The sequence below is a fragment of the Hippocampus zosterae genome, chromosome 1 (assembly GCF_025434085.1).
Source record: "Hippocampus zosterae strain Florida chromosome 1, ASM2543408v3, whole genome shotgun sequence".
In the NCBI taxonomy this organism is placed as follows: domain Eukaryota; kingdom Metazoa; phylum Chordata; class Actinopteri; order Syngnathiformes; family Syngnathidae; genus Hippocampus; species Hippocampus zosterae.
Window position 1 is genome coordinate 20259106 of NC_067451.1, and position 13522 is coordinate 20272627.

At 40.7% G+C, this 13522-nt stretch overlaps 1 protein-coding gene across 2 annotated transcripts in view; it reads left to right on the plus strand.

The window, feature by feature from the left end:
• LOC127603474 (dedicator of cytokinesis protein 2) overlaps nt 1-13522 on the plus strand; it is a 119849-nt gene continuing 106327 nt past the window's right edge. For both annotated transcript variants that reach the window (XM_052069790.1, XM_052069797.1), the window contains exons 1-16: nt 1-182; nt 1036-1119; nt 2138-2178; nt 2317-2372; nt 2983-3079; nt 3187-3335; nt 5388-5523; nt 5864-6021; nt 7442-7523; nt 7681-7813; nt 8673-8748; nt 8893-8969; nt 10631-10881; nt 12774-12872; nt 13002-13074; nt 13290-13393. In XM_052069790.1, coding sequence (XP_051925750.1) covers nt 140-182; nt 1036-1119; nt 2138-2178; nt 2317-2372; nt 2983-3079; nt 3187-3335; nt 5388-5523; nt 5864-6021; nt 7442-7523; nt 7681-7813; nt 8673-8748; nt 8893-8969; nt 10631-10881; nt 12774-12872; nt 13002-13074; nt 13290-13393 — 1659 coding nt within the window. In that variant the 5' untranslated portion in view covers nt 1-139. The remainder of the gene's footprint in view (nt 183-1035; nt 1120-2137; nt 2179-2316; nt 2373-2982; nt 3080-3186; nt 3336-5387; nt 5524-5863; nt 6022-7441; nt 7524-7680; nt 7814-8672; nt 8749-8892; nt 8970-10630; nt 10882-12773; nt 12873-13001; nt 13075-13289; nt 13394-13522) is intronic.

Here is a 13522-nt window from a genome sequence, read left to right on the forward strand (position 1 = left end):
CTGAAGACAGGAAGAGAAGAGAAAAGAGGAAGAGGCAAAGAGAGGAGGAGGGCTGACTACTTTCAGTTTGGATTAAAAAAAAAAGTGAAACGTTGAACAGGCACCTTAAAAACATCCAAAGTGAGCAACACAAGAAAATATGGCTCCTTGGACAACAACCACCATGGAACGATATGGTGTAGGTGAGACAATTTGTGGCCATTCGATCATACATACTGTATGTCTGTGCGCTTGCAGAGATGATTGTTGCTATAATGTGTACCATCTTAAGTGTGATGACGTACTTGAAATGCAAAGACTAAGAAGACAAAGGGACCACTGGATTACTGCTAAACAGGATGTGAGCAGGTGCGAAAGAGCCTCTGGGTGAACGATCAAAGAGCACCGCAACAAAATGTCATATTGCGACCGATTGCATGAATTAACAGTTGAGGAAATGCTGGAGCAAGTGACTGTTAGACCAAAGCTTCCCTCTCCTTTTTCAGAAAAAAAAAACATTGATTGAGTGACTTTTTATTGTACCTGCTCTGTGGACTATAATAAACGTTCATGTCTTTTTGCTGTATTCAGGGGAAATTTATCTGTTTCGCCTGCATTGACTTTCATGCTCACATAGGTAAATGTCAGGAAGTAGAAGAAGAAGGAAGTTTAATAGCTCCACGCTGTAACCGGTAATGTTTGATATGTAAAGAGAATATCAACAGTAGGTAACAACTGTGTAAACCCATTAAAACCTCCATCGGAGACTGTCATAAGATCTTCCAATTTTAATAGGACTTGCGCAAAGGTCAGTCCTTCCTTTAAACACAGATGGCTTTATGTAACCCATTTTGTCCAAAACATTTTCCATTATTCAATTTCCCACACAATCAACTAAAGGTTGAATGCACATATACTTTGAGCTGAGCTGTTGACTTTTCATCTCAAAGATCTACAAGCTGTGCAAGAGCTTCCTATTCACCCATGCGCATCCTCTGCAAGATTCCATCCTGGCGTAATTCTTTGAGTGTTTTACAGTTTTTTTTCTTTTTTCAGCCAAGTGGAACTTTGCTGGCAGTGGAGAAAATCAACTTTCTCTGGAGGTTGGGGATGCAGTCTACATCCAGGAGATCTGCGATGGTACAAGATAGTATCTGACATAGCACGTTACACTCATGTCATCATTTTTTGTTTTTATGTATTTGTGAAAGGTTTCATCGCATCATATAGGGATCACATTTTTAAAAAATATAGTTTAAAATATCGGTTGCCAAATAACACATGGAAAATAAGTAGACATCCATTTTCTTTGCTGTCATGCCAGGTGAGCTTGAATCTACCCAGGTGCCTTTGGGTGAAAGGCCGGGTAGACCCTAGATTGGGCGCCAGTCTATCGCTGGGCACATTATTGACAAACAAAACGCACATTGAAGCACGCTATTCATCTCTATGTGAATGTTTTTGAAATGCGTGAAAATGGGGGAGAACATGCAAACACCATATAGGGAGGGCTGAGCAGAGATTGAAGCCAATTAGAACCTATGAACAGTGAGTCAGACAAAGAAACAACTGGGTTGTTGCTGCACGGCTTTTGTTGGGTATTACACCCAAATTTGATTTTAAAATGCTCAAAAAAAGACAGCTTAAGCATTTAGACCGAGTGTGACATAGGAACGTGGTAGTATTGTTTCTCAGAGTAAGAATGCTAAGATCCAGAGTTGGGAGGACTCTGCTTGTTGAAAATTCAGATTTTTTTGGGGGGTGTTGATTCAACATGGTGCCACCCTCGGGCAAAAATTGTGTGTAGCAGAAAACTAATAAAAAGCACAGTGGCTTTTTTTGTGTTGCATAATATTTTTATTTGGGTGTCTTGGTCTGTGAGCTAAACTGTTTCTAACTGTCTAAGGAAATGTGTCAGAAGTGTGACTCAAAAAAGTCTGTATGCACTTAAACTTTTGATTTGGCTATAAAAAATGTGTTGGATATGGTGCAAAATCACATTGAAACAGAGAACTAATTCCTTCGATGTTTACAATTGTGACTTAACAGACACTGAAATAAAATGTCTGGGTTGTTCCTTATGTATTCAGATTGACATTACACATTTTAATCGTGATGTGTGTGTGTGAGTGTGTTTCTTTTAAATGTATTCTTGTAGGTTGGTACAAAGGCTACCTGGCCAGAAATAAAGCCCATCAGGTAAATAATTGATGCCCTGGCTCCTGCATTATGAAAGCTATAATGATATATTGATATTTGAGTGATCCTATGCTCTAGTTCTGCCTTGACAGAAAATCATTTTTAAACTAATCACTGCCCTCCCATTTTGCACTCCAGGGCGTGTTTCCTGCCAGTTTCGTACACCTGAAGGAGGTAATTGTTGCACATCGAGGGTAAGTGAAGGTTGAATACTAAACATCGTTGTTGCTACTAGGTGGTATTAATTTGGGGCTGAGAATTGATCTGATCTTTGCACGGGAGGCAGCCGCAAATTCTACTGGATTGCTATCGTTTCAACTTTGTCAGGAATGGGCAACTTAAATGCTAGAGGGGTCAACAATTTTTCATCACTGCTACTGGGTGTCCACATGGGGCCACGCACTTCCTAACCACATGTATGACCAAAAGTGGTGTTTTGGGAGATCTGAGGATTCCCCTTGAAATCAGAGATGGCCTCTGTATTGTAAATATATTACACGGCCCTTTCTCCATTCATCCATTCAGCCTTTGCTTTGCATGTAAGTTTCATTTTATATCGCAGCTTTGACTTTCATATAAATTTACTGTATGTACTGTATATATTCAAATAGTTGCAATCATAAAGCACTTTCCCCACTATCATTATTTTTCTTTTATAGTAATCGCAGAGGAAGCAAACAATTAAACTGTTTCCCCCTGTAAGTTACCATGCGGTTCCTTGCTCAGTAAAGGGTTGAAACATATGAATTTACTGCAGACACATAAAATATATTGGTTGTTATACTTTAACTTACTCCCACACAGAGATGAGGAGGTTGTGCTGTCTGCAGAGATTCCTCTAGTGAAGGAGGTGACCATGACGCTGAGAGAGTGGGGCAGCATATGGAAGCAGCTCTATGTGGTATGTATAAACACGCATACACACACACACACACACAAAAAGTGTATGAATTAGAATAAAAAAAGTTGAATAAAGCTGTGCTGATGGCCATGCGTTGACTTGTGCAGGCCAACAAGGAGGCGCATGTGAGGCAGGTGCAGAGACTTATGTGGGAGCTGATGGAGTGGCGTTCCCAGCTTCTCTCTGGAACACTGCCCACTGATGAATTCAAGGAACTCAAGCAGAAGGTCATCTCTAAGATTGATTATGGAAACAAGTATGTGAAACAACTTCACCCAAAACAATTCATGTCGTCTAGAAGAAGTGTAGTTTGAATTATTCATCATCCACCCCTCTACATCTTATGATATCCCCGACAAGAGCTGTATCAAATATACTCGTCTTCCTGCTTGGCTCGCGTAGTGTAGACCCTTGACGCATCACACTGCCTTTGCTTCCTTTCTTTTTCTTCACAAGCTCATTTTCCCCCTCTTTCTGCTGGTATTTCCTGGATCCTTTTATGTCTGTGGAACTGTACTATTTTCCTTTTTTTTAGGTAAGTCTGCTTTAGTGATTTTTTTTTTCTTCAACATTTTTCATCACCACTGGAAGATAATGTGAGCACGGCCTGGCAAATTAGCACAAGACAGCTGTTAGCAGTGTGGCTGCCTCCTCATGTTCAGCTGAGCATGGCCTGCTGTTTAGCACAAGACAGCCATTAGTAACAAGGCTTGACGCAAGATGCCGCCCTTCTCCAGATGATGGCAGTGCTTGAGATGAAAAAAATGCACCATCTCAAAGTGTTTGTGGAGATAAATGGACAGTCTGGGACTTAAACCATGTTACCAATGTTTCAAAACAGTAGACACAAGCATTCTTACAGAAACATAGTTAGCTCCATGGAGGTAGCGTAAAGAAACGGCAATAAATCGTTCATCAACCCTCCTTGGAATTTGCTGGGAGTGAAGCAAAAAGCTATGAGCCATACCCTAGCATCAACAAGTTCATGAAAAATCTCCTGTTGTAGGCCTCTTCAACACCAAGCAAGCAGTTGTGGACAGTGAGCAAGGTCATCCATCCATCTATCTCCTACCGCTTATATGGGGCCGGGTCGCGGGGGCAACAGCTTTAGCAGGGAAGCCCAGACTTCCCTCTCCCTAGCTACTTCTTCCAGCTCTCCCCGGGGGATCCCGAGGCGTTTCCAGGCCAGCTGGGTGACAGTCTCTCCAGCGTATCCTGTGTCTACCTCGGGGTCTCCTCCCTTGGGACATGCCCGGAACACCTCACCAGGGAGGCGTTCAGGAGGCATCCGAATCAGATGCCCAAGCCACCTCATCTGGCTCCTCTCGATGTGGAGGAGAAGTGGCTCGACTCTGATCCCCTCCCGGATGACCGAGCTTCTCACCTTGTCTCTAAGGGAGAGCCCGGACACCCTGCAGAGAAAACTCATTTCGGCCGCGTGTATCCGGGATCTTGTTCTTTCGGTCACGACCAATAGATGAGGGTTGGAACGTAGATAGACCGGTAAATTGAGCGCTTCGCCCTTTGACTCAGCTCCTTCTTCACCACGACAGACCGATACAACGTCCGCATCACAGCTCCATTGAGCAAGGTCAATAATCTGACAGTTACAGCTAGAACAAAAGAAGCACAGGGCATGACATATCATTTCTCATTTTAATAAAATAGTTATTCAAGCCCTTCAATCTTATACTCGCAGGTTTGTAATAACGTGCAGTCAACTACAGTATGAATGACTTGCCAATAGAATATTACGATTATGTGTCTGTGAGAACCCCGAGACTCGTTTAAATAAAATAAAGCTTTTATTTATTTATTTTTTGCTTATTGTAGCTTTACATTCATTATAGTTGTGGAAAATTGCTTCCGAGTGCGATAGAAATGTCTCAATGTGTCCTGTGTGGGCACAGTTAGTTGATTTCATTGTGTTCTGAATACATCAATGTATTGTTAAATGTTTTTGAATGGTACAAGACAAATATTAAGTATCTCAGATTATAATGATGCATCAGATCAGGATAAATCTGCCTTTGCTAAAATAATGTGGCAATTTGTTTATTTATTTGGCACTTGGATTATTTGGAGTGCAATTTCATGCTCCAACTGCGATATTAAACATTGTTACATGAACACTTTTCTGACAGTCACATTTTCATCACACCGTGCACGTGTACTGACTATTATAGACTTGCGCAAGTACTGTGAAGAGTTTATTACGTAAAGCTATTTCAACATTTCGCACAATAAGAAAAATCGGCAAGAATGCATTCCTTAATCATTCCATCTTTTCTACTTTGGACCGCTGCAGGATTTTGGAGTTGGACCAGGTGGTTCGAGATGACGATGGGAATATTTTGGACCCAGAGCAGGCCAGTGTCATTAGCCTCTTCCGAGCCCACGAAGAGGCCTCTGCTAAAATCAATGAACGCATTAAAGAGGAGCAGGTGAGCGAAAGTTAAGACCATTACGATTCTTACAAATGCATTCCGTCTTTAACAAAGGCATGTTCAAATTAAAATGCATGAAAACTTTTCTATGGGCATTTTACTTGCTAATCATGTCTGGAGCGCTAATTAATTATTTCAATATATAATTGGATGGGTTTAAATTGAAGTCCATCAGGCCTACTTTCCATCTCAGCAGCAATTCAGTAGCCGTATAGGATGAACTCTTCCGCCCTTGTGTGGAGAACTTCCCTACCTATGTCAAAAACTGCTATTGGTGAATGTGTCAGGCATCATCTGAAATGCCCCCAAGCTAACTTTAAAATGTTTTACTTTGCAGTCCAACATTCAGACAGAACACAGCGGCTTCTCAGCACGCATCCAGTCCTCACCCACACACAGCCTCTATGTCTTTGTCAGGAACTTTGTGTGTCGTGTGGGGGAGGATTCAGAACTCTTCATGTCTCTGTATGACCCGAACCAACAACAAATCATCAGGTATCTATCTATCTATCTATCTATCTATCTATCTATCTATCTATCTATCTATCTATCTATCTATCTATCTATCTATCTATCTATCTCTCTATCTCTCTATCTCTCTATCTCTCTATCTCTCTATCTCTCTATCTCTCTATCTCTCTATCTCTCTCTCTCTCTCTCTCTCTCTCTCTCTCTCTCTCTCTCTCTCTCTATCTCTCATTTTACTTGAAAACACACACAGCGACTCCATCCGTACACCAAATCGAAAAAGACAAATTACAATGTTGCACATCTTGACTGTCAGTATGTGGAGGTGGGTTGACAGTGCTGATGCTAAGCCCTGTCATTCAGCCTGTCATACTGGCAAGATCTGCCTCAGCCTCCTGACACGCATGCACAAACTTTCTCTTCAAATCTCAGTTCACCAAGAAACCTGTGGCGGCTGTTTATGTCACCATGTGTCCAGTTCCAAATATTTTATCTGCAGTACCTGATCTGCAATTTACTGTATGTATGCCAGACGGCATGTAACATCATTACAACGAAATAGAGTGGCAAAAACACAATCAAAATCATGCATCTAGGACAAAATAGTTGAAGAGTCTGAGAGTTGTTATTGTTGTTTTTGATACTTTGGCTCGTAAACTGTTAAACTCTATACACATTAATTCAAAATGAAACCAAAATACATGATTTTTGAGGACCCCGATGCGTCTATGTGCATTCATGATACAAGTGAAAGAACAAGCAACATGATTGCGTTTTTGGTCACCCTAGTGAGGAGTTGGGCAATTACACTTTCATCAACCTTGAGGTATCAATCCTGAAAAAAAAGAGCAGAAGCAGATCCTGTTTTTGGTCCGTGAGGTTATCTAGTCTATTTTAAAAGTGTACAAATTGCAAACACATTTCTGTTTCCTCTTTTATGCAATCCCCCAAATTTTAACGCACTTGCTTATTGCTGAACGTGAGATTTGTTTTGATACTGTACGATTTATAGAGTGCTGCAAGTGCATCTAAATGAATTGAAATACTGCAGTTCGTTAGTACTTAAATTCAAGTAAATCTAGATATGTTTCATTTTTTTAACAGAACTTGTAAAATAAATTGAGCTTTACACAATATTCTAATTCATTGAGATGAACCTAGAGTAAATCCAACAAAAATTTAGCCTGTGTAATCGTAATCAATAATAACAATGCCATTTGTATTGGAAGTACCCTCTCCTAACTGTACTAACCACCATAAATTGTTTTTGAAGATATGTATACAGAAATAACTACAGAGATTATGATTAAAATGTACTTGAAAAGATATTTTCTTAATTATTATTATTTGGAACTTTCTACCTCATTTGGAGTCATCTGGACGAAACACTAATTCTAGTTGGCTTCTTTTCCATGTGCTGTATTATTAACTGTTCTCTCTTCTGCAGTGAGAGCTATCTAATTCGTTGGGGCAGCAAAGGCTTCCCGAAAGAAATTGACATGCTCAACAACCTGAAAGTTGTCTTTACGGTAAGTGACCACAAGGGGACAATGGTGCTCTTTTAGTGGTTGAGATTCTTCCTCCTCTTCCCTGAAATTGCCCATATACTACCTTTTATCGGACTGTTTATTGATTCTTTCACTTTATTTGGCCCGTGCCCTCAAACTGTGGGTGTTTTCCCGTCAGGATTTAGGGAATAAGGACCTGAGTCGGGAGAAGATTTACCTCATCTGTCAGATAGTCCGAGTTGGCAGGATGGACCTGAAGGAGAGCAGCAAGAAGTGTACTCAGGGTCTCAGACGTCCTTTTGGAGTGGCGGGTACAAGACAAGAGTTTCCATTCTCTTCTATATTTTTTAATTCTATTAAATAAGAAGATATATGCTCAATTCATTCTTTGATCACCTTTCTATTTCAAAACAACCATATCTCAATGAAATGTATCCAATGACATGAATGGGAATCTGTTTCAGCCACTCTCAGAAAAAAAACAAAACGAAATATAATATATTTTTAAATGTGATTATTTTTTTTCCTCAAGAAAAAATTACACTCAACAATATTACATTGTATAAAAATACAGTATTAACATTTGCTGTCCACTTAACCTGCAAACATGGAAGCTGCAGACAGCAAGGAACAAGATGTAGGCGCACATGATCTGGCCCCTGGGCCTTGCGTTTGACACCTGTGCGCTGCAATAAGAAGCGGTGACAAGTTCAGGGTCTACAACCCCTCTTGCCTGAAGTCAGCTAGAATTGTCTCAAACTCACCAGCCACACTGATGAGAAAAGAAAGCAAAAAACGAAAATGGATGCATGAATGGACCCAGTATAAATTGTTGTGTATTTCAGTCCTGCCATTGACTGGGCAACAAGTCCAAAGTGTATTTTGTCTTTTGCCCAAAGTTAGCTGGTATCTACTCCAGCTCACCCGCCATCCTACTGAGAACAAAGGCTATAGAAATTTATACAAATAAAAATGTTGCAACTTCGTTTCACTTTTTACTGTTCAACTCTTGCATTATTAACAATTAGACCTTGTATAGTGACGCTGTGTAATTGTGAGCTGCCATGTCATTTTTTAACGTACAGACGTAAAAAAAAATATATAGAGTTTTATATTTATTTCCCGCTATGATATTGTCACCAGAGACTTAAAATGTTTCTTGTTTCACAGTGATGGACATCAGTGACATCATCAAAGGGAAAGTTGAATGCGATGAGGAAAAGCAGTTTTTCATCCCTTTCTTCCCGTATGTGCCCATTCTTCCTTTTCGTAAATCCTCAGATCTTTGAGAAAATCAGATGTCATTTTATGTGCAGAAAGACCTCCGACTCATTTCGATTGAGCGATAATGTATTGATGCTTGTGTGACTATGTGTGTCTGTGTGTGCAGCGTTGTAGCTGAGAACGACTTTCTCCACACCTTTCTGAACAAAGTGACCACGTCCCGGGCGGACAGCGGCGGCCAAGGTATGGTCGTCCGCCTCACACTTTTGGTCTTATGTGAGCACTGATGCCATCCATGTGCAATGCAGAGAAAAAGGCCTTATTTGTTCTGCGAGTGACGACATTATACGGCTCTTTCAGACAATATTTTCAGATTACTTCCTCTTTATTTTCCTCCACCTTTCTTATCTCACAGCATTTGTTGTTGCTGCCAATCTTAAAGCCCTGAACACCCCCTTGATATGAAAGCAGCAACTGGGGCCACTGGGTATCTTTTTATTTTATTTTATTTTTCTTCCTTGCTGACATGCTTTTTGCCTCTGACATACAGTGATTTTGGGTGCCGTGAAACCATAAGGCATTTATTTCCGTCATTCATAATCATTAAGTAGAACATATTATGAAAAATCCCCAAGAAAGGGCATAAATGTTTAATTAAATCCACCAAGTTGCCCAGATATTTGAAAGTGAGGTAGGGTACGACCAGCTCACTCACCCCCCTAATGAGAACAAGCGTGATAGAACCTTTAATCCTTTACTGAGTCACGGAATGGACTTGAGAGGTTCCACTATAATGGTTAGCCGTAAGTCTTTCATCCCTCGCTTTTCATCCATTCCACAGCTTTGTTTCATTTCATCATTTCACTAGAGCAGTCTCTTTTCATGTTTTTGTTTCCCTTTCAATGTTAAAATATCACAAAATACTGCTCATACCATGTGAAATTCTATACCATTCTTTGACCATCCCACAACCATAGTGGATTGCCTCCTAACTCTGTTTCATAAATGGGGTTTACAAATGTTCAACTTCAGACATAATAATCTTGTTTCCTCTTCTGCATTTAGAGGCCATAAAAGTTTGTGTCCGTAAATTGTAGATGAAAATGGAAATGTATAATTAGGCGGTTTTCTCAATATGATTGGTTTGTACGCTGTAAAACATCCGACGCTACCTAACCGAGTTGCCGTGTGTGCATTGAAGTTCTGCTTCGATGATATGACTATGATGATATTTTCAACTCTGATTCAGCTTCTCATCAAGAGCAGGTCACTACAGATAAATAAAAAAAATCCTCCTTTTCAGATCATAATTTTTTAAAGTTTTATATTTTTTCCTGCATCATCAATAAACTCTACAGGGCAGCCATTATGGCAATTCGTTGCCAGAAGAAAAAGTGAATTGATAGGAGTCCAATAATACATAATCAGATGTACAGCTGCAGAAGTATTAATAATGGGATACAATGACAAAAAAAAGTCTTATAACTGTACTGTTTGCTAATGTGATATTCTTACACCTACCTTTTTGGACTTTGTGATTTAGAAGAAAATCTGAGATGGGTGGAAAAACACTTCCATACACAACTTTCTTAGCTGGTAAAGATAAATATTGAAATGGCTGTATTGCGCTCGATTTGAATTGACTTTGCTGAACTTAATCATGTCATGTAAATTGCAAGTAGCTGTCCAAACACAGAATACAATTTTAGAGTTGGTGATGAACCCCAGAGCCCCATAATTCTGTACGCTGTATCCAGAGCATGACAACTCTGAGAGGCGGTCTGAAATCGTACGAAATTCAACAATTCTTCTTCAAATGTTCTATAATAATTTTCTTGTGTTGAAATGAGGGGTTTTTAAAGTTCTTTTTCCTAAACCACACATTTAAAATCTGGTCTTTTCAGGACTCTGGGTGACCATGAAGGCTCTGGTTGGCGACATCGTCCAAATTCGCAAAGAATACCCTCACCTGGTGGATCGCAGCACGGTGGTTGCGCGCAAGCTGGGTTTCCCCGAGATTATCATGCCGGGAGACGTGCGCAACGACATTTACCTCACCCTGCAGGGCGGTGACTTTGACAAGTACAACAAGACCACACAGAAAAACGTGGAAGTCATCATGTGTGTGTGTGATGAGAAGGGCAAGGTCGTACAGGTGAGCAGCAGAAGGCCTGATGGGAAAATGAGAGGGCCTCAACACCCATCTGCAGAGTAATCTAATTCAATGACAAAATAAATCCAATTACCATAAAATAAGGATGCACAATTTTGTTTGACATTTAACTTTCAGAGGGGGCGGCCCGGTAGTCCAGTGGTTAGCACGTCGGCTTCACAGTGCAGAGGTACCGGGTACGATTCCAGCTCCGGCCTCCCTGTGTGGAGTTTGCATGTTCTCCCCGGGCCTGCGTGGGTTTTCTCCGGGTGCTCCGGTTTCCTCCCACATTCCAAAAACATGCGTGGCAGGCTGATTGAACACTCTAACTTGTCCCTAGGTGTGAGTGTGAGTGCGAATGCTTGTTCGTTTGTGTGTGCCCTGCGATTGGCTGGCAACCGATTCAGGGTGTCCCCCGCCTACTGCCCGAAGACAGCTGGGATAGGCTCCAGCACACCCGCGACCCTAGTGAGGATCAAGCGGCTCGGAAGATGAATGAATGAATGAATGAATTTAACTTTCAGAGGGTTTTTTGCAAGGTAGTATTCACCAAATAAACACATTCAAACGATCAATTTGCTATTCTTATCCACTGAAACTAAGTTGCATAATGCAATTCGGTACAAGAACTATATTTAATAAAATAAAGTACAGTGGACCCCTGCTGTTTGTGGAATATGGGCACGATGGCGCCCACGAAAAGTGAAGATTCTGATAATTTACGCCCATTGTAATGCAATGGCGCGGGTTCTTGCCTATAAAAAGGTCTTCAAAAATCACTGACGATTTCAAATATGGGAAACACATGGGACTAAGGAGATGAATAAACAAACAAAACCCAAAAAATATTGTGAGAGAAAAAAATCTGAATAGGCGAAATAGCGGTTGTCGAAATGCGACTATGTTTGGGTCCACTGTAATATCTTTATTATTAGTATCTTACTGAGTGTTGCTTATAAAATTTTACATTGTCTATGTGGCTAGTGTAATGCATATTTTCACAATTTTGATTGGATATTATTTTGGTGGAATTCTTTAATTTTTCTGTAAACCAAATCCTTATCCTCTGAAAAATATACATTCAAAATAAATTAAGCCACAAGGAAAACTACTAGTGCCGATTCTTACACTATTGGGCCAAACCTCCCAAGTGCCGTCACTAGTTGCTCAAACTTAACAATGTAAATCCCATGGTGGTTTATTCACCTGACTTCCGTGCAGGCAGCATGCTCACACACGCACACACGCATGTACGCACGCCCGCAGATTCAATACAGTGGTACACTTTGTGTATTTAACCGACCCGCACAACATTGTTTTACAGAGGTCCGCTAGCCTAATGCTAACACATCATGGGAAATGCCATACTAGTTACCATAGTTGAGCTAATAAACCCATTGTGATATTGTGGTAGGTGTAAACCTTTGAATAACTGATATCTGAAGACAAATGGTGCAGCAACACATGCAGAGAGAGTAATGATCACAGGCATATATTGTTTATGTGCTCCGAAGAACTGCAGCTTACTTGAGACAGTGTTTGTGTATTCTACATGTTTGTTTTCTACTGCCCCCTGGTGGTTAAGGAGCAGGAGAAGGAACAGCACAATCTCCATTGAATTAAATCATTATGGAAAAACGGTTTCGGCACATGACATTTGATGATGATATATCTGACTGTATGTTTTGATTTTGATGGTTAAAAAAAATATTTTTTTGGGCAGACTCGAACGGATTATTGGCATGTCCATTCATTTCACTGAGGAAAGCTGACTTAAGATATGAGGGGTTTAAGCTACCGGCATGGACAAAATTAAAGTCATTAGTGAAGATATCACTGTAGACTTTTATATCAGTCATCGAAGTATGACACCTGCTTCTGCTCTTCATTTTTAGAATTCCATCTGTCTCGGAGCAGGGGATAAGGCGACCAGTGAATACAGATCAGTTATCTACTACCAAGTCAAACAACCCCGCTGGATGGAAACATTTAAGGTGTGTTTTTCTTGCACTTGCACCATTATTTACTTCCCCTTGTCGTTCCCAAAGGTTTGTCATCAAATGTACAAGCACAACGAGCGCGGTACAACCTTTTGAAGATGGATGTACTTTCTTGTCCTCCAGGTGGCCGTCCCTCTGGAGGAAATGCACAGGATCCATCTTCGCTTCATGTTCAGACACCGCTCCTCTCAAGAGTGTGAGTGTGACTGTGATCTGCTTACTGTACAGTACAGTCCCCTGCATCTTTTGCCTTCTTCCCCTTCCCCCGAGCATAATGTGACATGGAAAAGGACAAAAGGATTGGAAGCAATTTGTAAACACACACTTGATTATACAGGAAGCTTTTCCACTTCTTACTTTATTTCCCTGACGTGCTCTTTTGCTATACCTCTCCTCTATGTGGTTCTGCAGCCAAGGACAAGAGCGAGAAGAAGTTTGCCATGGCCTTTGTTCGTCTGATGAAGAACGATGGGACGGTTCTAAAGGACGGACCTCATGACCTTGTGGTCTTCAAGGTGAGGATTTGAGAATATTTTGAAAAAAGTTTCATGAATGGCTTTAAAATGAGGAAAGAACAGTCAATCAAATGTAACTAGCTCTTGTGCCTCTCTATTAAAAGTAGCTCAGACTTGATGCGCAGATAA